The sequence below is a fragment of the Acomys russatus genome, chromosome 19 (assembly GCF_903995435.1).
Source record: "Acomys russatus chromosome 19, mAcoRus1.1, whole genome shotgun sequence".
In the NCBI taxonomy this organism is placed as follows: domain Eukaryota; kingdom Metazoa; phylum Chordata; class Mammalia; order Rodentia; family Muridae; genus Acomys; species Acomys russatus.
Genome location: NC_067155.1, coordinates 14,812,787 through 14,837,431, shown reverse-complemented (window position 1 = coordinate 14,837,431; position 24,645 = coordinate 14,812,787). Strand labels below are relative to the sequence as shown.

General features: G+C 46.3%; 4 protein-coding genes and 1 pseudogene across 5 annotated transcripts in view; 4 read left to right on the top strand and 1 right to left on the bottom strand.

Annotated features, from left to right (window-relative positions):
* Window positions 1–24,645, top strand: part of LOC127203712 (zinc finger protein 235-like) — a 301,721-nt gene that overhangs the window by 84,020 nt on the left and 193,056 nt on the right. The gene's annotated exons all lie outside the window — the stretch shown is intronic.
* Window positions 1–24,645, bottom strand: part of LOC127203715 (zinc finger protein 235-like) — a 176,407-nt gene that overhangs the window by 37,043 nt on the left and 114,719 nt on the right. The gene's annotated exons all lie outside the window — the stretch shown is intronic.
* LOC127203742 (zinc finger protein 235-like) lies at window positions 918–7,119 on the top strand. The gene is made up of 4 exons (XM_051162591.1): window positions 918–1,065; window positions 1,838–1,898; window positions 3,344–3,470; window positions 5,336–7,119. Exons 2-4 carry the CDS (start codon window positions 1,884–1,886, stop codon window positions 7,117–7,119), a joined length of 1,926 nt encoding a protein of 641 aa, XP_051018548.1. The 5' UTR covers window positions 918–1,065; window positions 1,838–1,883.
* On the top strand, window positions 918–19,554 carry LOC127203720 (zinc finger protein 235-like). The gene is made up of 5 exons (XM_051162570.1): window positions 918–1,041; window positions 11,420–11,443; window positions 11,983–12,043; window positions 13,963–14,089; window positions 17,906–19,554. The coding sequence occupies exons 3-5, from the start codon at window positions 12,029–12,031 to the stop codon at window positions 19,552–19,554; spliced, it is 1,791 nt and encodes a 596-aa protein (XP_051018527.1). The 5' UTR covers window positions 918–1,041; window positions 11,420–11,443; window positions 11,983–12,028.
* Window positions 918–24,645, top strand: part of LOC127203721 (zinc finger protein 235-like) — a 190,191-nt pseudogene continuing 166,463 nt past the window's right edge.

Sequence of the window (24,645 nt, the reverse complement as noted above, 5' to 3'; positions counted from 1 at the left end):
ACACCTGCACTAATTAAGACTGATAATATGCAAGTCTCTGCATATTATAAAACAAAGCACATTACTGGTACAAGCAGTCATTTTTTTTTTTTTTTTTTAAACTGGCATTAGGCAGGTTGTAATTCAAAGATGTTCTTTTAGGAACGGAATTATTCCCTGTAGCCGTGGATGGGAGGTCAGTGTCTTTTGATGGAAATGACAGAGCTAAGAATTACAATACCCTCCCCCCATTAAAACTAATTAAGTGTGCTCAAAAATATATTGGTGATGAAAATGATTGAACTAGCGTACACCATGATAGAAATTACTCGACCCAAGCCAAGTATAGACTGAAAATGTATTATCAAACCACAGGTGACGGGACAGGCCTTTAAAAACAGCTCTAAGAAGGCAGAGGCAGGCGAATCTTGGACTCTGTGGCCAGCCTGGTCTACAGAGGAGTTCTAGGACAGCCAGGGCTACACAGAAAAAAATCTCTGGGAATCCCAAAACAAAAACAACAAGGTATTCACGGCCTTTCATAGCATTTCAAAAATGAACGAACCGCAAAGCAAGCCAGGAGAGCGAGCACCCAAACAGCTATTCCCAATGACAGCATTCTAGTGAAAACAGCTTGAAATTTATAAACCACTTAAGCATTCCGTGGAATGTAAGCCCCTGAGAGTTCCAGAGCAAGGCGCTTCCGGAGGCATTTTGGGTAATGTAGTTCCGTGGCAAGCAGTGGCAAGGTCACTTCCAGCCCTGTCACCGCCCCCCTCCTTCCAATTCGTAGCATGGCTTCCGGGCAGTGGTTCCCGTGAAGTGGGAACCTGGTTCGTCCCACGGCCCTTGATGTGCGCTCGTGCTCCAGGTGCCTCCCCTCGGGGATCGAGTCTGCGGCCCGGGGAGAAGCGGGGCGGCGGGGGCGGCGGCCGTGTCCTCTCTGCTGGGCTCTGCCTGAGGCGGCGCTGCCCGGGATTCCTGGACCATCTCAGCTGCTTGTGGAGCCCCCGGGAGAGTCTGGCTTCCCACGGAGCCTGGAGAGGAGCTGTGGGGACGGAGGTCGGTGCCCTGACGCCTTAAGTGGTGTGCAACGCTGGTTTTTAAATGTGATTTTTTTTGTTTTGGTTTGTTTTTGCATTTATTTGTTTACTTAGGGGGCTGGCAAGGCTTGTATAAAGAGGAGGTGAGAAGACAACTTGTCAGGTTGTCAGGCTTACAGCCTGTGGTGTCCAGAGGCAGTCACCTTTACCCACTTAGTCATATCGTAGTGCCAGACTGCCCTGTCCTTAGACAGGGTTTAGGTTTTTATTGGTCATTATCTAAAGTCAGACGGAAAAAGAGACTTTGTGGAGGAGGCTCTTGCAGATGAGCAACGTTTACTACTGTTTCAACCTTTTAGAGCGAGGGGGTGGAATTCCACACCTAGGTACAGACAATTTTATGTAAGGTACCTGTCACAATGAACAGACCCTTCTGAGAGTGGTGGTCAGCCATGACGCAGCATTCTTCAGAGAGTTTCAGGGCATCTTAAAATTTGTTTTTCTGTGAGGCCCAGGGCATCTTAAAATTTGTTTTTCTGTGAGGCCCATCACCACAGGCAGCTTCTGAAGGTAAGAGCATCCCATCCCCCCCCCGAAAGTTACTGGAAAGGGAATATGGGCTTTCCTAACCCTTTGTGGTGGGTGAGGTGAGACAAGGATTTGGTAACACTCCCGGTTAACAGGAAGTGGGTAGAAAAGCCAGGTCTGTGCGCACAGACTTGGAATGCCAGCGCTTGGAGCTGATGGGAAGGCTGAGGCAGCCATGTGGACTGACTGCCCTAGCGATGCTCTCATGACACCCTTCCTCCCCCCAGCTTGCTTCCCAGAGCCCCGCCTTGTGTCAAAGAGAAGAAGAGAGCAATGACCAAGTCACAGGTAAGTCGGTGGCTTCCCCCACTGCCCCCAGTGCTAGGGACTGAAAACAGGACCCTGCATGCTGGGCAAGCACTGTGCAGCTGAGCCACACTGAACTGTGTGAGGGGGTGTTGCTGAGAAGACAGGTTTGGTGGGAGGGGGGATGAGAGAGGTTAGTGGGGGGACATGTGCTCAAAGTACATTACAGACATGAAGATGAAAAAGGGTAAATGAATTTTGAGATAGAGAAAGTGAGCTGCAGAGAGGGCTCAGTAGTTAGAAGTACTGGCTCAGTTTGGTTCCCATCACCCACTCCTGATAGCTTACAATTGTCTGTAACTCTGGGGGATCCAGCACCCTTTTGAGGCCTCCCAGGGCCCCTGGACACACATGTGCATGCAAACACAGAGCGTACACAAACATTAAAAAAATAAAGTTTGCCGGGCGTGGTGGCGCACACCTTTAATCCCAGCACTCGGGAGGCAGAGGCAGGCGGATCGCTGTGAGTTCAAGGCCAGCCTGGTCTACAAAGCGAGTCCAGGACAGCCAAGGCTACACAGAGAAACCCTGTCTCGAAAACTAAAAATAAATAAATAAGTAAATAAAGTTTAAGTTCAACTACATCTTAAAAGTGACATGATTTTTCATAGTTGTCCTAATTATGTTTTACAAGTAAGAGTTCTTCAAGCTCAAATGGTTTATGATTTTCTTTTAATTTTAAAATTGTTTATTATTATTATAGTGTGAGGGGCTTGTTTGTGAGCATGCCAAGGCATGCATGTAGGTGTCAGAGGTCAGCGTTTGGGAGTCGGGCTTTCTTCTTCCCCCTTGCTGAGTCAGGGTCCCCTGTTTCTGTGGAGACAGACAGATCCCTGGTGCTCACTGGCAGCCATCCTACCCTCCTGGGCAAGTTCCAGGCCACTGAGAGACCCTGACTCAAAAAAAATATCAAACACAAACTGGTGGCCAGTACTTGAGGAAGTACATCAGAAGGCCTGTGTCTTAGTTAGGGTTTCATTTTTCTTTTCTCTCCCTCCTCGCCACCACCAAACAGCTCTTCTGTTGAGATACCTCCCATCTATAATTCCACATACTTGCTCATGTTCTTCATCTGGGCCGGATTTTCCATCCACGCCACGGGCCATGTGTTTCTCCTCCAGCTAACCCATGGCGGCCTTCCTCTCTTCCCTTCAGGTCTCTCTCCTTTCTCCTCGTGGAGATCCTTTTTACTTCCCAGAATTCCTCTCCTTCCTAGCCCCACGTATCTCCTTTGCCCTGCCCAGGTGAGATAGCTTTTTATTAAACAAAAGACTGGGCCACACATACGGCCAGCAGTAATTAGCATCAAAATACATCGTATTGTTGGAGTAATAGAAACCCTAAGACAATAGGTGCTGTGTAAACAGTTGCTTAGGTCCTAGTGACATTGGGTATGAAACTGAGGTGGCCTGTGTTTCCTGTCACAGGAGGCAGTGACGTTCAGGGATGTGGCAGTGGTCTTCAGTGAGGAGGAGCTGGGACTGCTGGATGCTGCCCAGAGGAAGCTGTACCATGACGTGATGCTGGAGACCTTCAGGAACCTTCTGTCAGTGGGTGAGCATGGCACCTGGGGCCCCTGGCAATGTCAGAAGTTCACATGCGATGTCTTATTTATACTCCACTGCTTTCCTCCCTCAGCTCCCCAAGCACTAGGGTACCCGGTTTGGTTGACTGTGCTCACAGGTGCCCCATCTTTGTAGGGACTCGCCTTCCAGTTCTGCCAACATGCAGTTTTATCTTCCTGTATTTTTCTGTCCCTGCTGATGCCCCTTGTTCTCTCTGGACAGAATGCACTTCCCTTGTGGAATGCCATTCTGTCTGTCTGTCTGTCTGTCTCTCTCTCTCTCTCTCTCTCTCTCTCTCTCTGTGTGTGTGTCTCTGTCTCTCTCCTCTCTCTCTTTCTCTCTCCTCTCTCTCTCCTTTTCTTCTCTCTTCTCTCCTCTCTCTTCTCTCTTCTCTTTTCTTCTTCTTCCTCTCTCTCTTTCTCTCTCTCTCTCTCTCTCTCTCTCTCTCTCTCTCTCTCTCTGTCCCTCCCTCTCTCTATTTGCCTGATCAGGAATCCTCATAGGACTTTCTCTCAGAGTAGCTTTAGATGTGTTTCCAGCTCATTCTCCACATCCTGCCCTTGCCCTTGATGGTGTCTGAGCACTACCAGACCTGTTACCATGGATTTAGGTTTGGTTGTGGTGACGTAACACCAAAATCCCAAGTGTTTGCACACTGTGAGCAACATCTCCATGAAGCCCTTGGCCTTTGTGCAGCTGCAGCAACGTCCATCCCCAGAAGCCTTCCCTGTGCCTCCCACACCCCATTCCTCCACTGAAATAAACATTCCTAGTGTGTCATGAAAGCCACCACCAGGTTGTGTCCCAGGACCACTGGGTCTTCTGCTTTGCTTGTTTCCATTTTCAGAGTCAGAAGTTGCTTGGTTCACACTTGTTGTTTCCCGTGTTATAATTTGTTCCCATGTCATTATCTGGTGTCTTTGGGGGACCTGTCAGATAACGTTGCAGCCTTTGATGTTCCCTTCAGGGCGTCTGCTGCCGTAGGTTGGCAGCTGAGATCTGCCTTGGACTTTGAGCCCCTCCCTTGCGCCTTTGTGAGGCTGGTGAGCTTAGGTTGGAGAGCAGGTGCCTGAAGCAAACCCACTCGCTGCTGCCCATGTGTGCTCATGTCTTCCCAGAGAAGCCCTTCCCTAGTCGGCAGGTGTGTTGAAGGTCTGACCGTCTAAAAGCCTTAGCTTTCTTCTTATGTTTTCCAAGCGAGCTTGAGTGCTGAAGGTATTCCCGTGTCCTCCTACGTGTGTGTGATCTCTAACACAGTGACTTCCTTAGGCTGACGTCAGCTTCTGGGCCTCTGCTGTCTGTGCAGTTCCTTTACAGCTCATCACTTTCCCTCAAAAGCTCCCTCAAAACTCTAACCCTCTAAACAAACCTCCCTGCGGCTTCCCATTACACCCTCTCACCGTTGCTTCATGTCAAGTGAACTGGCTCGGTCGTCATATCAACTGCAGATGGGTTAGGACCAGTTTTCTCTGCTCCCTCCAGTCTCAGGGAGGAGTCACACCCATGTGTACCTCAGCTCACACCATCCCTCAAGTGAAAATGCCCAGATGCTGAGAAATGCTTCCTTCCCCTTATCCGTCTGCACAGCTGCACACAGGCACAGCAAGGCAGGTGCTCAGCAGAGGCCGAGTCCAACCTTGAGCCTTTGCTTCTGGGCTCACAACAGACTTCCCTTCATCGTCAATTATGCCTTGCTTTTCAGGGTTCACTCTATTTCTTGTAGTTCTTTATTCCTCAATCTGGCATGTTCATCTTGTATTCTATTATCTAGTTCATGTCTCACAGAGAACTGAGGACTCGGGCCTTCCATGTCCCATCCTTGCTGACCTCACCTTCTGTTCTCTCTTCCTTCAGGAGGCCAGAATCCAAACAAGATGGAGAATCTTCGTACAGAAGGATTAAGGTACCTTTCCCTGGGGCAGCCTCCATGCTGGCAAATAACAAGCCATGATGTCATCAGACTGGCCAGAACTCCAGAAGCTGTAATAAACACTCAAGGAAAGGGTCCTCACTTCCTGGAGCAGTTCCAGAGGGCTGGAGAAGAGCCTCTCTGGGCCTTAGAAGATGGCAGCTGTCTTGAGAGTCTCAAAAGACCCCATTCCAGCATTACTGAAAGTCAAGAAATTCTGTCTGCAAGATCTCAGAGATCATGGAGTAAAACACATCTTACTGTGAGACGGAACCTTCAGCAACACTGTGCACAGACTCTGGTGAAAAACAAGCCACAACTGTTGGCTCAAGAAGTTGACATTCTGAGTTGCATTTCCCACCACGATAACAATAAACTGCATAAAAGAGACAAAGCCCACAGCAATATTAACTGTGGTAAAGTCATCTTTCCTGAGTCACCCCTCACCCAGCATCATGTTTACACAGAACAGAAGGCCTCCCAGTGCATCCAGGGCCAAGACGCCTTCATTGACAGCCCCAGTCTGGAACTCCATCAGCAGGTCCGCTTAGGAAAGGAGTCCCCTGTACCTACTACACATAAGGACACCGGCCATAGCTCCAGTGTCCCCATTCAACAAAGTGTTCATCCAGGAAAAAAGCAATACCGGTCCCCTGTGTGTGGGAAGAGCTTTAACCAGAGCTCACAACTGTATGCTCACCTGCCCACCCATACAGGTGAGAAGCCATACACGTGTGACAGCTGTGGTAAGGGCTACCGCCGCAGGGCAGATCTCAACATCCACTGCCGAGTGCACACTGGAGAGAAGCCTTACAATTGTGAGGTGTGTGGGAAGGGCTTCACACGGAGCGGACACCTCACGATGCATGAGAGAACTCACACAGGAGAGAAGCCTTATACATGCGGAGACTGTGGCAAAAGTTTCAGGTGTGGCTGGAGCCTTCGCACCCACCAGCGAGTCCACACTAAGGAGAAGCCATACGAGTGCAAAGAGTGTGGAAAGTGCTTCACCTCTAATTACAACTTCCACAGCCATCAGTGGGTCCATACAGGAGAGAAGCCATATAAATGTGAGGAGTGTGGGAAGGGTTTCAGTTCGGGCTCCACCTTCCATAGGCACCAGCGGGTCCACGCAGAAGAGAACCCATTTCGCTGCAGTGTGTGTGGGAAGGGCTTCAGTGAGAGGTCGACTTTTCAAGCTCACCTAAGAATTCACGTTGGAGAAAAACCATACAGATGTGACGTGTGCGGGAAGCATTTCACCTGGAGAGTCAGCCTTCACAGTCACCAGAGCGTCCACACGGGAGAGAAACCCTATAAATGCAAGGAGTGTGGGAAAGGGTTCAGCAGTGCCTCAAGTCTGCAGGTTCATCAGAACATCCACACTGGGGAGAAGCCGTTCCAATGCAAGGTGTGCAAGAAGCAGTTCAGGCAGGCCTCAAACCTCCACGCCCATCAGAGGGTGCACACGGGGGAGAAGCCCTACAAATGTGACACGTGTGGGAAAGCCTTCAGCCGGAGGTCCTATGTCCAAGTCCACCAGATAAGTCACACCAAGGAGAAACCATTCAAGTGTCAGCAGTGTGGGAAGGGCTTCGGCTGGAGCACAGCACTTAGCGCTCACAGGAAGGTTCACACAAGACAGAAACCATACACGTGTCAGCAGTGTGGGAAAGGCTTCAGTCACGCCTCACACTTCCAGAGGCACCAGATGGTCCACACTGGTTAGAGGCTCATATTGTTTTTTAAAAATCATCTGTATTATCTCTATTACCTGTAGGCCTGGCTAGCAATCAATCAAGACACAGACACTTGTTATATTTTAAGATATCCTTTGTTAACCCAGGGCAGGGCAGATATCAATCCTCTAAACTACCTCCCATAGTGGGACAGGCATGGGATCCCTGTCTCAATCCCATGCCATCTGCTTCCAATAATTTCCATCAAGCTACCTCCCATCCATAATCCCATATACTTGTTCATGTTCATCTGGGCTGGATTCTCCATCCACGCCACAGGCCATGTGCTTCTTCTCCAGCTGACCCATGGCTGCCTTCCTCTCTTCACTTCAGGTCTCTCTCCTTCTCCTGGTGGTGGTCCTTCTTCTTCCCAGAATCCCTCTCTCTCTAAGCTCCACCTATCTCCTTTGCCCTGCCCAGGTGGAATGGCTTTTTATTAAACAAAAGGTGGGTCACACACAGCAAGCAGTAATTAGCATCAAAATTACATCCCCAAACAGGCTCCTATATGTGCTGTGAGAGCCTCAGCACGTCGCGTTTACACTGCAGGGAATGTCTCTTTGTTCTGCTGTCAGGTGTACTCTATGCTGCTGATTGTTAAAAGCTCCCCCAAACCCAGAGGCTTTGGGCATCTTCTCAGGGGAACTGTATTTGAGTTATATTGCCCTCAACTCTTTTTTTTTTTTTTTTTTTCCTACTGGGCTCATTATGCAAAGGGAAGATAGTATATTTGAATGTATCTTCTTAGCGTACAAATAAACTAAAAAAAAAAAAAAAAAAAAAAAAAAAAGACATTAAAAATTGTGATTTAAGTATAAGAGGAAGAATTTTCAATTTTCAGTGGGGAAAAAAGCCAATAGGAATCCTAGATATTTTGTTATGGGCAATCAGTGAAGATTTACAAAGAGCTTGTAGCAACTGTTGGGAAGACATTAACCACAAATATCCTAAAAGCAAGCAACTTCATTTTATGTAATTCCTAAAGCTCTTACATTTTATACTGATACAAGTTAGTTGTGAATGACTGATTATAAATCCGAAAAAATACATAAAGTAATTCAAAGCCCATATGCTTTGGTTTAAAAAAAAAAAAAAAAAAAAAAAAACAGAGTTGTTTGCCACTCTTCTGGTATTGTCTGATTTTCTTGAATGTCATAACATAGGCACTAACTTTTAATATGCAGAAAGAGGTGTTTTACATACAGAAATTGCTGAAAGTATTCATTTGTGATTCAAAGTCATCTTTACTGCTTATTTACCTACAAGTGATCACAAATAGAAACCACCCGTTATATATAATACATATCAGACCCCACATGTGTTTTCCAGGACCGCTAGGCAATATATTGATCATATATTGACAGAAATTGTGCTAGGAGCGTCAGAATTTCAGAAGAAACACCATGTTGACAGCAAAGGTTTAAAGGGGATGTTTCTGTTATTGTATAGGAAGGCAAGGGCATTTTAAGAAAACGTGCTACTCTATGTGACCAAATGTCATTACCAATCACAGAGTAACCCAAAATGTACCCAGAGAAATGGAACTTGGCAGACGGATATGTTTCATTTCACATGTTTGGTAAATTAAATATTAACCAATAATTAATAAAAATTAAACTTTTAATTCAATATGTAAAGCATTTTACGGTCTACCACACAATCCTGCAGGACAAGAAGTCGTAGAGAGATCTAATTGCACTTTAAAAGAGATGCTTTACAAACAGAAAGGGATATCAAAGACTCTCAATGGATCTCCTTTCTTTAAATTGGGGGAAATTTTCTTCTATGATTTTGTTGAAAATATTTTCTGGGCCTTGGAGTGGGGCGTTTTCTCTTTCCTCACCTCATTGTTCTCAGGTTTCATTTCTTCATGGTGTCCATGGTTGGTTGGATGGTTTGTGCCAGGATTTTTTTATATTTAACATTTTCTTTGATGGTTGCATCAAATTCTTCCATTGTATCTTCTACGCCTGAGATTCTTTCCTCTGTCTCTTGTGTTCTGTTGGAGATGCTTACCTCTGCATTTCCTGTTTTCATCTCTAAGTTCTCACTTTTCAGGCTTTCCTAAGCTTGTGCTTTTATTATTTTTCCCATTTTCATCTTCAGATCTTGAACCATCTTATTGATTTCATTCATCTGATTGTTTGCATTTTCCTACTGTAATTATTTTCATTTCCTCTCTATAGGCCTCTGTCATGGCCTCTCTAAGGTCCTCAGTCTGTTTGGCTGTATATTCCTGTATTTCTGTGCGGATTTTGCTCATTTTCCCTCCATTATCATCCTCATTATGTAGGATTTGAGGTCAGTTTCTTGTGTTTTAGTTGTGTTTGATTTTCCAGGACTGATTGCTTTGAGATGCCTGGTTCTGGAGATGCCATAACATTTTGGCTTGTGTTGTTTGTGTTTTCACACCGGCCTTTAATCAACCTGCTGTCTTTGACGTCGAGTGGTGGTTTATGGTGTCCTTCACTAGCCATTGAGAGCAGTTCATAGGTAAGTGGCTATAGGGTGAGACCCTCACCTGCGGGGATCAGGGAGACCTTCTGTGGGTCAGGTGGGTGACCTAGGTGGCAGAGTGGCCTGAGATCAGATCCACATATGCTCTACACTGTGGGGTCTCCTCTCGGCTAAAAGACCAAGTCACTGGTGCCTTGAAGGCCACACTTCCATCTGAAACACAGATCACCGGTGCTGCTCGTGACCGGTGTGTGGCTAGCTAGGCTTTGGAAATTGTTGACTACACCTGCTTGGATCTGGGAATTCTCCGTGAATTGGACAGGTGACCTGTGTTCCACACTATGGCGTCTCCTCTGGGCTATAAGCCCCAGACACTGGTGCCTTTTTGGGCCACTGCTTGGCTGAGAAAGAGAGCGAAAGTGCTGTGTGCCTGCTGTACGACTAAGGCTTGGGGACCACTCCTGCACCTGCCCCTGTGCCTCCTTGGACCCCTGAACTCTTTGTGGATTGGCTGGGTGATCCAATGTCAGATCCTCCTGTGCTCTGCACCTTGGCATCTCCCCTGGGCTAGTAGACCTAGATGCTGCTGCCCTGCAGCCCACAGTTCAGTATGGGACACAGAGGACAGGATGTAGAGTGCAGATGCATCTGGAAGGCAGACATGCATCCAGACTCTTGGGGCTAGGCACCCTCCCACTGGGACCCAGGGACGCCTCCCTGAACCAGCTGGATGGTCCGAGGGCAGGCTGACCCATGCTCCACACAGGGTGGACCCCTCTCACCCAGGGAATTGAAGCTCTGGTGCTCGGTAGCTCTGAGTCCCGTTCCTCAGCTCAATGCTGCCAATCAACCACAGTTCATGATCAGCACCATCCTCTTGGATCTCTCTGAAAAGCAAATCTTTAAAATGAAAAACAAAAACAAAAACTTCCTTGATTTCTATGGCATTAAGCAAGTTATAACTTAAAGTTTGACTTTTAGAAACAAAATTACTCTCTGAAGCTGTGGATAGGAGGTCAGTATCTTTTGATGGTAATTGCAGACTTAAGAATTACAATATCCAAAAGGAAAAACCAAAACTAATTAAATGGGGTAAACAATATTTTGGTGATGAAAATTGTTGAACTGGCAGACAGCATGATAGAAATTACTCAATCCAAACCACAAAGTATAGACTGAAAATGTATTACTAAAGGACAGGTGATGGCACAGGCCTTTAATTCCAAATCTCTGAAGGCAGGTCTCAGGTGGGTCTCAGAAGTCCCTAACAGCCTGGTCTACAGAGGAGTTCCTCCAAGACAAAGAAACTCTCCAAGAATCCCAAAACAAAAACAACAAAGAATTCATTGTTGTCTTTCATGGCATTTCAGAAAAGAACAAACCGCAAAGCAACCTAGGAGAGCTAAATCCCAAACAGATATTTCCACTGATACCACTCTAGTTAAAAGAGGTTGAATCCTACAAACATGGTTTGCATTCTGGGGAATGTAGTCCCGGAAGAGTACCAGAGCTAGGATCTTCCGCTGAGGCATTTTGGGAAATGTAGTTCCTACACCCGTGGTGGCTGAGTTCACTTCCGCTCCCAAGAAGTGTGGCTTCCGGGCAATGGTTCTGGTGGCGTGAGAACCTGGATCGTCCCACGATCCTTCGTGTGCGTTCGTGCTCTCCCCTCGGGGACCGACTCTGTGACGGCGGGGGCGGCGGCCGGGTCCTCTCTGCTGGGCTCTGCCTGAGGCGGCGCTGCCCGGGATTCCTGGACCATCTCAGCTTCTTGTGGAGCCCCAGGAGAGTCCAGCTTCCCACGGAGCCTGGAGAGGAGCTGTGGTGATGGAGGCCGGTGCCCTGAAGCCTTAAGTGGTGTGCAGCTCTGCTTTATATGTGATTTTTTTTTTTTTGCATTTACTTATTTACTTGGGGGCGGGTAGACTTGTAACGTTTACTAGTATTTAAACTATTTAGAACAAAGAGGTGGAATTTCACACTACGTATGGAAAGAATTATATTTAAGATACTGTCATAATTAACAGACCTTTCTGAGAGTGGTGGTCAGTCATGACACAGCATTCCTAAGTGAGTTCCAGGCATCTTAAAATTTGCCTTTCTGTGAAGCTTATCACCACAGGCAGCTTTGTGAAGGTAAGAGCATCCAGCACCCTGAAAGTTGCTGGAAAGAGAATGTTGACTTTCCTCACCCTTTGTGGTGAGTGAGATGAGGCACGGATGGATGCCTTGGTGACCTGGAGGCTGACACTCCCGGTTAACAGGAAGTGGGTAGAAAAGCCAGGTCTGGGCGCACAGACTTGGAATGCCAGTGCTTGGGGCTGATGGGAAGGCTGAGGCAGCCATGTGGACTGACTGTCCTAGCGATGCTCTCATGACGCCCTTCCTCCCCCCAGCTTGCTTCCCAGAGCCCTGCCTTGTGTCAAAGAGAAGAAGAGAGCAATGACCAAGTCACAGGTAAGTCGGTGGCTTCCCCCACTCCCCCCAGTGCTAGGGACTGAAAACAGGACCCTGCATGCTGGGCAAGCACTGTGCAGCTGAGCCACACTGAACTGCGTGACAGTGTGAGGGGGTGTCGTTGAGAAGACAGGTTTGGTGGGAGGAGGCTGTTGGCTGGTGTGTGTTCCTGAGAACAAGCAACAAGCTGAATGTCTGTTCCAGCAGGTTCTCAGAGGCCTGTGTCTTAGATAGGGTTTCATTTTTCTTTTCTCTCCCTCTTCCCCACCACCAGTTCCTCTGTGTGTCCCCTGTTGGTCCTGGAACTCATGCTGTAGCCCTGTCTTGCCTGGACACAGAGGCCTCCCCCCTCTGCCTGCTGAGTGCTGGGATTAAAGCCCTGCACCACCATGGCCTCCCTAGTTAGGGTTCTTATTGATGCACCGAAACACCATGACCAAAACACAAGCTGGGGAGGAAAGAGTTTACTTGGTGCACACTTCCGTATTGCTGTGCATCACTGAAGGAAGTCAGGACGGGAACACAGACAGGAACCTGGAGGCAGGAGCTGATGCAGCGTGAATGGATGGGTGCTGTTTACTAGCTTGCTGGCCACGTCTTGCCCATTTGCTTTGTTATAGAATCCAGGACCATTAGGTCAGGGATGGCCAGACCTACAATGGCGGTGCCCTGCCCCAACAATCACTAGTTTAAAAAAAAAAAAATCCCTTACAGCTAGATCTAATGGATGTATTTTCTTACTTTTTTTGACTTTTCCAGATAGTTACTTCTTGTAGCCTTGGCTGTCCTGTAGGCATGGCTGGTCTTGAATGCACAGAGATCCGCCTGCCTCTGCCTCCCAAGTTCTGGGATAAAAGCATGTGGCACCATTGCCCAGTTTAGGAGATATTTTCCTAATTGATGGTCCCTCCTTTTTGATGAGTCTCGTTTGTGCAAAGTTGACACAAAACCTGTTAGATTGACCGGACTACGGACATAATGAGTGATTCAGACTTCAGTGCCATCTGCCAGATACTTCTGGAAGCACAAGCTTTTCACTGACTGAGGGAATTTTGGATTCAGGAATATTTGCATAGACTTTACTAATAAATTGTTCTGAATATGAAATCCATAGTGTTCACAGCATAAAACCTTTTAAATGGTGTCATCACTCATGAAATGGGTTTCAGAACATTTTTGTTTTGGGGATGGAGGTGCACAGGAGCTGTACAGCTCAGGAGGAGCCAGGCATTGCCATCTGTTTCCACTACAAAGTCAGCATGTTAGTACTTACATGGATTGTCCCTCTCTATCTCCGAACTCTGGGACTTCCCACTTAACAGCTATGAACCTAGTGACCCAGTTACAGAAAAGTCAGGAAATTCCTTGCAACAGTGTTTTCTTCCCCAACCCCCCCCCCCCCCGCCATAGCTCCTTGTAACCATAGAAGTGGGTAAATATATGTACTGTCTGGTGTTATATATCAGCATTACACAAGCTGGAGTCATCAGAGATCAAGGACCCTCAGTTGAGACAATGTCTACATAAGGTCTAGGTGTAAGGCGTTTTTCTTAATGAGTGATCAGTGTGGGAGCGCCCAGCCCACTGTGGTTGGTGTCATCCCTGGGCTGGTGGTCCTGGGTTCTATAAGAAAGCAGGATGAGCAAGCCATGGAAAGTAAGCCAGTAAGCAGCGGCCGTCCATGGCCTCTGCATCAGCTCCTGCCATGTTTGAGTTCCCTTCCTGACTTCCTTCATAATGAACAGGAATATAGAAGTGAAAGTCAAAGAAAACCTTTCCACCCCAAATTGCCTATGGTCATTTTATACCGTTACAGTAATAGGAACCCCTAACGAAGACAATAGGCGCTCTGTAAACAATTGCTCAGGTCCTAGTGACATTGGGTATGAAACTGAGGTGGCCTGTCTCTGCTGTCACAGGAGGCAGTGACATTCATGGACGTGGCTGTGGTCTTCAGTGAGGAGGAGCTGGGGCTGCTGGATGCTGCCCAGAAGAAGCTGTACCATGACGTGATGCTGGAGAACTTCAGGAACCTTCTGTCAGTGGGTGAGGATGGTGCTCTCTGTCCCTAGGCAATGTCAGAAGTTCACGTGCGGTGTCTTAGTTACACTCCACTGCTTTCCTTTTAGGTTTATTTATTGTGTATTTTATGTCCATGTTTTGTGTGCGTGTATGTCTCTGCACCACATTCATTCTTGGTGTCCACAGAGGGGAGAAGAGGGCATCAGATCCCCTAGAACTGGAGTAACAGATGGTTGTGAGCCAGCATGTGGGTGCTGCAAACCAGACCTGGGTCCTGTGGAGGAGCAGCCAGTGCTCTGAATCACTGATTCATCTCTCCATCCTCCACTTTATTTTTTTTTAAGACTTCATTTTACACCTCCATGCTGTGCTTTAAAGATTTATTTATTTATTATGTATACAGTGTTTTGCTTGCGTGTGTGTCTACACACCAGAAGAGGGCACCAGATCTCATTATAGATGGTTATGAGCCACTATGTGGTTGCTGGGAATGGAACTGAGGACCTTTAGAAGAGCAGGCAGTGGTCTTAACCTCTGAGCCATCTCTCCAGTCCTGTAGGCTCTGTTTCTTAACAATTAAACTTTATTATACAACCCAACTAGCTTACACAAAAAGGAAAAAAGGTTAAAGGGAAAAAAAGAGTGAACCTTCCGGTATCCGTTCCACGGGATGGGTCCTTAGGTGTCTCTGGCCTGTGTGCTGGTCCAGTCTGTTCGCTGATCCACGGGCGCTCAAGCCTGGCCCCACCTGCTGTTGCTCGCTCCTCTCTGAGTCAGGTAGGAAGGGCTGTCTCCTTCTCCCATTGAGGGTCGATTAGAAAAACAATAATCCAGGTGGAGTCCCCAGGTCTGCTTCCTGAATTCCAGGTCCAGGATGGCTCCACTCAGTCTATCACAAAGTATCCATGGGTTGCCCAAGGGTAAAGCCCGCCAAGACTGCTTTCACCTGTGACAAAGCTTACAGTCTTTCCCACACAGCCCCATGCTGTGCTTTAAATAAAAACTTAAGAACATTTCTTTGTGAGTGTGAGATTGTGTGCATGTGGGTGTGGGTCTGTGTGGGTGCTCGTGGCAGGAGGAGAGGGCGTTCTTAGTTAATTCTATGACCATGGCAGCTCTTATAAAAGAAAGCATTTAACTGGGGCGTGTTCACTGTGTCTGAGCTTTAGTCCATTATCATCATGGTGGGAACATGGCAGCATTCAGCAGACATGGTCGCAGACAATTCTAATCCAGATCTGCAGGCAGCAGGAAGAGAGAGAGACACTGGGCCTGGCTTGAGTATTTGAAACTCCAAAGACCAAGCCCAGTGACACACTTCCTTCAACGAGCCACACCTCCTGATCCCTGTCAAGCCTTGCCACTGCCTATGGACCAAACATTCAGACACATGAGCCTGTTGGGGCCTCTTCCCATCCAGCACACCACACCCAGGCCCCCATAGCTCGTAGCCATGTCAGAATGCAAAACATGTGCAGTCCATCCACGGAAGTCCCCATTGTCTGTCAAGTCTCAACCTTGTTCAAAAGTCCAAAGTTCAAAGTCTCTTCTCGGACTCATGCCATCTCTTAAACTGTAAACCCTGTAAAATCATAATACAAAATCTTAACACATAACACAACATACAGTGGCACAGAATATATCTTTCTAAAAGCACAGTGAGGAAATACTGAACAAAATCAAGGACAAAAACTAGAAGAGCAGACTCCAAACTCTGCCTCTCCATGTCTGGTGTCAAAGCGCTCTAGATCTCCAACAGCTCCTTTCAGCTTTGTTGACTTTAGCACACTTCTCTCTCCTGGGCTGGTTCCTCTCCCTGTTAGCAGCTTTCCTTGGTAGGTATCTCACGGCTCTGACATCCGTAATTTCTTGGGGTCTCCAAGGCATTCCAGGCTTCACACAATCCCTCTCTGGTCCTCTGTGCAATGACACCTCTGCCTCATGCATGGCCTCCTTGACGTTCCTTAGCTGCAGGGAGTTCCACAACCTCTTTCTTGGAATCCTGACCCAGACAGGTAAGCGCAGCCACAGGAAGCCCAGCACTGCTTGTGCTGTTGTGTGAAGTGCATCCTTCCTCCATGACCAGAGTCCATTGTGCCATGCCACTCCCTGTCTCAGACCACTGGTCTCCCATTATACCCAGGAAAATCAAGTTTGTCTGTCTGTCTGTCTGTCTTTCTTTCTTTCTTTCTTTCTTTCTTTCTTTCTTTCTTTCTTTCTTTCTTTCTGTGTGTGGCACACTCTTGCTGTATAGTCCAGACTTACCCTAATATTTTTGGTTCTCCTCCCTCATTTCACCAAGCACTAGGGTAACTGGTTTGGACGACTGTGCCTGACAGGTACCTCATCTTTGTATGGACTCATATTCCAGTTCTACCTAAATGTGTGTTTTATTTATCTGCTTTTGTTTGCTTCTCTCTGGACAGAATACAGGTCCCTGGTAGAAAGCCAATCCCCCTTCCCCCTTCCTCTTTCTCTGTATTTGTCTAGTCAGGAGTCCTCACAAGCCCTTCTCCAGGGGCAGCTTGGCACGTGTCTCCTGCTCACTCTCCACATCCTGCCTTTGCCCCTGATGGTGTCTGAGCACTACCAGACCTGTTACCATGGATTTCTGTTTGGTTGTGGTGACATAACACCAAAATCCTAGGTGTTTACACACTGTGAGCAACATCTCCATGAAGCCCTTGGCCTTTGTGCAGCTGGAGCAACGTCCATCCCCAGAAGCCTTCCCTGTTCCTCCCACACCCCATTCCTCCACTGAAATAAACATTCCCAGTGTGTCATGCAAGCCACCAGGCTGCATCCCAGGATCACTGGATCTTCTGCTTCATTGGTTTCCAGTTTCAGATTCAGAAGCTGCTCGGTTCACCTTCGTTGTTTCCTGTGTTATAATTTGTTCCTCTGTCGTTTGCTGCTGTCTTTGGGAGCTCTGTCAGATAGCGTTGCAGCCTTTGATGTTCCTTCAGGGCATCTGCTGCCGTAGGTTGGCAGCTGAGATCTACGTTGGACTTTGAGCCCTTCCCCTGGTCCTTTGTGAGCCTGGGGAGCTTAGGTTGGAGAGCAGGTGCCTGAAGGAAACCCACTTGATCCTGCCTTTGTGTGCTGATGTCTTCCCAAAGAAGCCCTTCCCTAGTCAGCAGGGATGTTGAAGGTCTGGCCATATAAAAGCCTTAGCTTTCTTTTTATATTTTCCAAGCAAGTTTGTGTGCTGAAGCTATTCCAATCTCCTCCTACATGTGTGTGATCTCAAACACAGTGACTCCCTCAAGCTGGACATCGGCATCTGTGCCCTTGCTGTTAAGTACAATCACTATATGCCTTGTCTTTTTCCCTCAGCCTCCAAAGCTCCCTGCACCTTCCCATCACACTCTTTCACGTTTGCTTCAAGTCCAAGTGAGCCAGATCCATCTTCATGTCACTTACAGACAGGTTAGGGCCAGGCAGGTCTTGTTTTCTCTGCTCCCTCCTGTGTCGGGGGAGTCACGCCCATGTGTACTTCAGCTCACACCATCCCTCAAATAAAACCGCCCAGAGGCTGAAAGTGCTTCCTTCCCATAATCTGTCTGCACAGCTGCACAGGGCATCAGCAGTGCAGGCAGCGACTCAGCGGAGGCTGAAGGTGACGTTAAGGTTTTGCTCCTAGTCTCACCCCATATTTCCTACCATGGTCAAATGTGGCTTGCTTTTGAGTCTGTGCTCTTTTTGTTGTGGTTCTTTGTTTCTCAAAGCTCTGGGACATTGGTCTTCGACTCTGGTCATGTTTCCAGAGAGAACTGAGGACTCGGACCTTGGATGTCCCCCATCCTTCCTCATGTCACCTTCTGTTCTCTCTTCCTTCAGGAGGCCAGAGTGCAAACAAGATGGAGACTCTTCACGCAGCAGGATTGAGGTGCCTCTCACTGGGGCGGCCTCCATGCTGGCCAATGACAAGCCATGACGTCATCAAGCTGGCCAGAACTCCAGATACTGTACTAACCAGTCAAGGAAAGGGTCCTCACTTCCTGGAGCAAAGCCTTGCAAGTCTCAAAAGCCACCATTGGAGCATTACTGAAAATCAGGAACTTCTGCCTGGAAGAGTTCAGAGTTCATGGAGTAAAACACATCTTACTGACAGACGGAACCTGCAGCAACACTGTGCACAGACTCTGGTGAAAAACAAGCCACAACTGTTGGCTCCAGGAGTTGACATTCTCGGTTGCATTTCCCACCACGATAACAATATCCTGCATAAAAGAGACAAAGCCCACAGCAGCAGTGACTGTGATAAAGTCATCTTTCCTGAGTCACCCCTCACCCAGCATCATGTTTACACAGAACAGGCCTCCCAGTGCATCCAGGGCCAAGACACCTTCATTGACAGCCCCAGTCTGGAACTCCATCAGCAGGTCCTCTTAGGAAAGGAGTCCCCTGTGCCTAGTACACATGAGGACACTGGACATAGCTCCAGTGTCCCAAATCAACAAAGTGCTCATCTAGGAAAAAAGCGCTACTGGTGCCCTGAGTGCGGGAAGAGCTTTAACCAGAGCTCACAACTGAATGCTCACCTGCCCACCCATACAGGGGAGAAGCCCTACAGGTGCGACAGCTGTGGGAAAGGCTTCAGCCGCAGCTCAGACCTCACCATCCACTACCGAGTGCACACCGGAGAGAAGCCTTACAAGTGTAAAGTGTGTGGGAAGGGCTTCACACAGTGGGCACACCTCCAGATCCATGACAGAACTCACACAGGAGAGAAGCCGTATACATGTAGAGACTGTGGCAAAAGTTTCAGCTGTAGCTCGAGCCTTCGCACCCACGAGAGAGTCCACACTAAGGAGAAGCCATACGAGTGCAAAGAGTGTGGGAAGTGCTTCAGCTCAAATTCCAACTTCCACAGCCATCAGCGGATCCACACAGGAGAGAAGCCATATAAATGTGAGGAGTGCGGGAAGGGGTTCAGTTCAGGCTCAGTCTTCCATAGTCACCAGCGGGTCCACACAGGAGAGAAGCCATTTCGCTGCAGTGTGTGTGGGAAGGGCTTCAGTCAGAGGTCGACTTTTCAAGCTCACCAGAGAGTTCACACCGGGGAAAAACCATACAGATGTGACGTGTGTGGGAAGCGTTTCACCTGGAGCGTGAGCCTTCACAGTCACCAGAGCGTCCACACAGGAGAGAAACCCTATAAATGCGAGGAGTGTGGGAAAGGCTTCAGTCATGCCTCAAGTCTGCAGGTGCATCAGAACATCCACACTGGCGAGAAGCCTTTCAAATGCAAGGTGTGCCAGAAGCGGTTCAGGCAGGCGTCAAACCTCCAGGCCCACCTGAGGGTGCACACGGGGGAGAAGCCCTATAAATGTGACACGTGTGGGAAAGCCTTCAGCCAGAGGTCCTATGTCCAAGTCCACCAGATAAGTCACACCAGGGAGAAACCGTTCAAGTGTGAGGAGTGTGGGAAGGAGTTCAGTCACGCCTCACACTTCCAGAGGCACCAGAGGGTCCACACTGGGTAGAGTCTGACATACGCAGCATTCTCTCTAAGGACCTCAGTCAGATAGCATCTTGTCAATCACCACAGTGTCCACACCTCAGGGAATCTATGTTTGTTCTGCTGTCGGGGGTACTCAGCGCTCCTGATTGTGAAAAGCTCCGCCAAACCCAGAGGCTTGGGCACCTTCTCAGGGGAACTGTGTTCGAGTTATATTGCCCTCAGCTCACTCTTCTACTGGGTTCACGATACAAAGGGAAGATGGTATTTTAGAATGGATCTTCTCAGTATACAAATAAACTTAAAAACGTAAAAACATATAAAAGGTTTCCGATGTAATTATTATAAGAGGAAGAATTTTCAGTTTTGAGGGGAAAAAATCCAACAGGAATCATTGTTATTTCATTAAGGGTAATCAATGAAGTTTGTAAAGTTTGTAGCAACAGTTTGGGAGAAATTAACAGAACGCCAATACCTGAAGCTCTTACATTTTATACTGATATAAATTAGTATGAATGGCTGGTTATAAGTCAGAAAAAATACATGAAGTAATTCAAAGCCCATATGCTTCAGTTCAAAAATCAGTGTTGTTTTCCATTCTCATGGTATTATTAGGTTTTCCAGAATCTCTTAATATACTTACTGACTATAGTATGCAGAAAGAGTTGTTTTTCATATAGGTACTGCTGAACTTACTAGGATGATTCAAAATTATCTTTACTTTTTATTCAACAAGTTATCAGAAATAGAAACCATTCATTATGTATAATACATTACCAGATCCCAAATGTGTCTACCAGTACCTCTAGCTCAAGGAAATGATATATTTGATCACATATTGATAGGAATTGTGCTAGAAGCCTCAGAATTTCATAAGAAAACCATGTTAGCAGCAGAAATCACCATTTGAATCTCTACACACTACTGTAGTTTGTATTTTTTAAATCTATTATATTTGTGGTCTTACATTTCTACTTTCCTTCCAACCCAAACCAACACTAGGTGGGAGATAAAGAAGTTTAGTGGGTAGAAGGGGCATGGGTCTCTTGGGTATTTCCTGCTGGTTAGGGTCTGTAGATTCCTTGGGGCAAGTCCAATATTAATTTCGGATATCTCCAAATTCTTCTTGTCAAACTTCATTAACAGCAACCAGAAGGAGCAGGGGAGAGGAGCAGCCTCCTCCTTTCTCAGAGCCCTGCCACCCCACACTCTCCCCTGGTTCTACTGTTTATAATATCCTTCAGAGTTTTTAGAATTAAGTTATATGCAGGTTGCAAAGATCACACTCCCCGCCCCCCACCAGAGCACGATGTAATCATAGTTTACAACTGTGGATAAACTAAAGCAGCCCCATACATCTGAGATTAAAACAAAAACATATGTAAATAGCACAGCTGAGTGTAGAAAGCAACCAAAACTTCCACTACATTTTCCCCTTTTAGTCTAAAAAAATGACCTTTTTTCTAACATTAATAAACTATGTACAATAAGAATAATTAAGGAGCTCTGAATTTCAGGCATTATCAACTCTATGGAGAGTTCAGTTCCTTCTCCTTTCTATTTGCTAGTAACTTAGTCTTACACTTCTTGGCTCTGCACCTTTCTCTCTGAACTCTTTTAGATAGGGTAAGGAGAAGTGTGATTATGACTAAGCCCATTGTAAATGAATTCATAAACACCAAAACAAAGCCAAAAAAGATCCAGGAGCCCTCTGCCATGGCACCTTGGAAAGGGACCATAGCATTTTTATTTTATTATTATTTTAGGCATTTAGCTCCATTCCCTAGGTCAGTTTAGAAGACTGCTAGCATCCTAGTTCTGCCTCTCTAACCAGCCACGTGTATGTAGCAATCTTTGCTCTGGTCTATGGATGCTTTCTGGGAGCTATTTCCTCCTTTCAGACTATGAAAAAATATGATTTTTAAGAGTGTGGATACCTGCCACACATCAAGCTCCACTTGTTTTAAAATTATCAGTATGCCTGGCTAGTGACCAATTAAGACACAGACTTAGTTAACCTGGGGCAGGTATCACATACCTGCCCCAATCCCATGCCATCTGCTTCTAATAATTTCTATCAAGCTACCTCCCATCCATAATCCCAAGTACTTGCTAATGTTCTTCATCTGAGACGAACTCTCCATCCACACCTGCCACGTGTTTCTCTTTCATCTAACTCATGGTGGCCTTCCTCTCTTACCTCTGGACCCCTCAGGTCTTCTCCCAGGATTCCTCTTCTCTCTCTCTAAGCCTGGGAACCTTAGCCACACCTATCTTATCTGCCCTGCCCCAGGTTAACTAAGGCTATTTAAAAAAAAAAACAAAACAAAAAAACAAGTGTCTGTGTTCTACTTGATTGTTAGCTGGGCATTAAAAAAAACAAAACAAAACAAAACAAAAAAACAAGTGTCTGTGTTCTACTTGATTGTTAGCTGGGCATTAAAAAAAAACAAAAAACAAAAAAAAACAAAACAAAAAAAACAAGTGTCTGTGTTCTACTTGATTGTTAGCTGGGCATACTGATAATACTACTAATAATGGTAATTAAAAAAAAAAAAACAAGTAGACTCTCGTTATATTGTGCCTCCAGCAACTCTTGTACCAGCTGTCCAAGTGCTTGCAATTTTTCCTTTGTTATAGACCACTGATCTATACATGTCTGTTTGATATACCTTTTATGGGTATGGCAGTTGGTATTTCAGCAGTGGCCCACTTGAGATAATTAACCAGTTACTACAAAATATGTATACACCTTCTGAAGTGGCCAATCTGGATGCCGAAACCTCTGGGAAAGGGTAGTGACATCAGCTCTTTTATCTACCAGACTTTCTATTTCAACACCATATGTTTCCAATATTAATTTGGGTCTCTAGTTGTTAAGTACTGTTTGCCAGATCACAGATTTCTGGCACTCCCAAATGCCCCTGTTCTTTCTACTGGAGCAGTATTGCCCTGAATGTAAGGAAACAGTAACAGATGAGCAATTCTATTCTGTGCATTAATTTTCATATCCTTTTTTTTTTTTTTTTACATATACCCTGCTCTTAATTTCTTCCCTGCTATCCCCATCTATAATACCAGGAACCACAACAAACCCTTGAGAAGTTAACCAGCTTCTTCCAAAGATCATCCCTATTGTCTCTGAATAAATACCAGTGTTATTTGTTTGTTTGTTGTTTTTTGTAACAATTACCTATTGGGGATAGGGTAAGAGGTTTATCTGTGGCCAAATCTAAAGCTTCACTGCCTTCAGTAACATGCATGAGATTACCAGTACTTAATTTTGTTTTCTTGGTGTGCCTGTTATCTCCTGGCTGACCAAAGGAAAGTGGCACATGCCATTTTGAGCTCTGAGGCTTTTAACCTTACAAATTCTTTGTAAATGGCCAAATTCACCTCAATTAAATCACCAGGTATTTTGATATTTGGGACCTCTGGCTATGGCTTGCCCTGTGATTTGGAAATGATACTCCTGAGAGCCGATATCAGTTGTGTCTCTTACCCATTCACCTATTGGAGCTGCTCGTGGCTTTAATTGTCTAATTGCTCCCTTAAATTTGGTATTTGCATTCTCAAATGCCAAGGTCTCTATCAACACCTGTCTGGCATCAGGGTTTGACACGGCTTTGTTTACAGCTGAAACCAATCTGTGAAACAGAAGACTGTGAAGGCTCCTCCAGAGCCTTGTACTATCTTAATAAACACAGTAGATATTTTCCTGGGCTCCTCAATAATATCTCTAGATTTTGAAGCTGTCAAGCAACACTGTTCTATAATGTCATCAGTTAAATTTGCTCTTGTAGGTAAGAATCACACCCTTCACCAAGCATTTGATCTCTAGCAACATTTATTCTGCATGCTCTACCTCATTGGTTTATATTTATAGCTTCATCGCCCCTTAATGATAACCATTGTAACTGCTGAGCAGCTTCTAGCACAGCTGGCATCAATCCCTTCCATCTTGGTGAATAATCTGTTTTTGGTACCCCACTTACTTAGTATTTGTTTAAAGAAGGGGGAATGCATTCTGTGAGAAACAATAGACTCATTTAAATACTTCAGATGTAACATTTCTATTGGACACTATGTTCTCTCATTTATGGCCACCATCAATGGAGGCAAGTGCTGCACAATTGCTGGGGAAACTTATGGTGACTTTGTAATCCCAGACAACTCCTCTGGTGTTGTGCACTTGGCGCAAGATTAACTCTTTTGCTCTGTAAAGCCTCCTACTCTTCCTGGCCCCTTGCTTCACACAAGGGCTTTGGGGACCTGACATCAAAACTGGGTGGTGCAGGGTCAGATGTTATTCTGTTTTTCAACCTAGTCTGCTTCCCTCTCTCATCCTGAGGAAAATTCTTGCTCTCGGACTCCAGGCCTGAACTCTCTCTGGCACCTTTTTTTAAAAAAAAGATTTATTTATTTATTTATTATTATGTATACAGCGTTCTGCCTGCATGTACTCCTGCCCACCAGAAGAGGGCACCAGATCACATTACAGATGGTCGTGAGCCACCATGTGGTTGCTCGGAATTGAACTCATGACCTCTGGAAGAGCAGTCAGTGCTCCTAACCACTGAGCCATCTCTCCAGCCCTCTCTGGCACTTTTTACTTTCCAAGCTCTCTAGCCTCTGTTGGCAAACTCTCTAGTTTCACATCCAGTTTTGCAATCCTTTCAAAGATGAGTAAATTGAGTGACCCTTCTAATTTTTCAGATACTCTCCCAACCTCTTAAAAAAAAAAAAAAAAAAAAAAAGGGTATACAGAAAGAAGACAAAGCAAAACCAGGAAAATTCCCTCTGGGAACAAAGAAGCAGAGAGCCCTGAGAGAATCAGCATCTGCTGCTATGAACTTTTTCCTGACATCCTGAAGCCTTATGTCCACTCTTTCATGCCCTGCTGTGTCCTCTCCAGCATTAGAAACCAAGTTTCCTGTTGTACCTAGTCACGTCTGGGCACCACATATAGCGTATATTTTTAAACCTATTATGTTGGGGTTCCTTATTGCTCTACCTCCCTTCTAACCCTCACCCAATATAAAAACCTTCCAACACCCCAGCACTAGGTAGCAGACAAAGGTGATTAGTGGAGAGAAGGCACTTCCTGCTGGTTAGG

Coding starts and splice junctions, on each gene's coding strand:
- LOC127203720 (XM_051162570.1), top strand. Junction 14,090..17,905: donor CAGGAACCTTCTGTCAGTGG/GTGAGGATGGTG, acceptor CTCTTCCTTCAG/GAGGCCAGAGTGCAAACAAG.
- LOC127203742 (XM_051162591.1), top strand. Junction 3,471..5,335: donor CAGGAACCTTCTGTCAGTGG/GTGAGCATGGCA, acceptor CTCTTCCTTCAG/GAGGCCAGAATCCAAACAAG.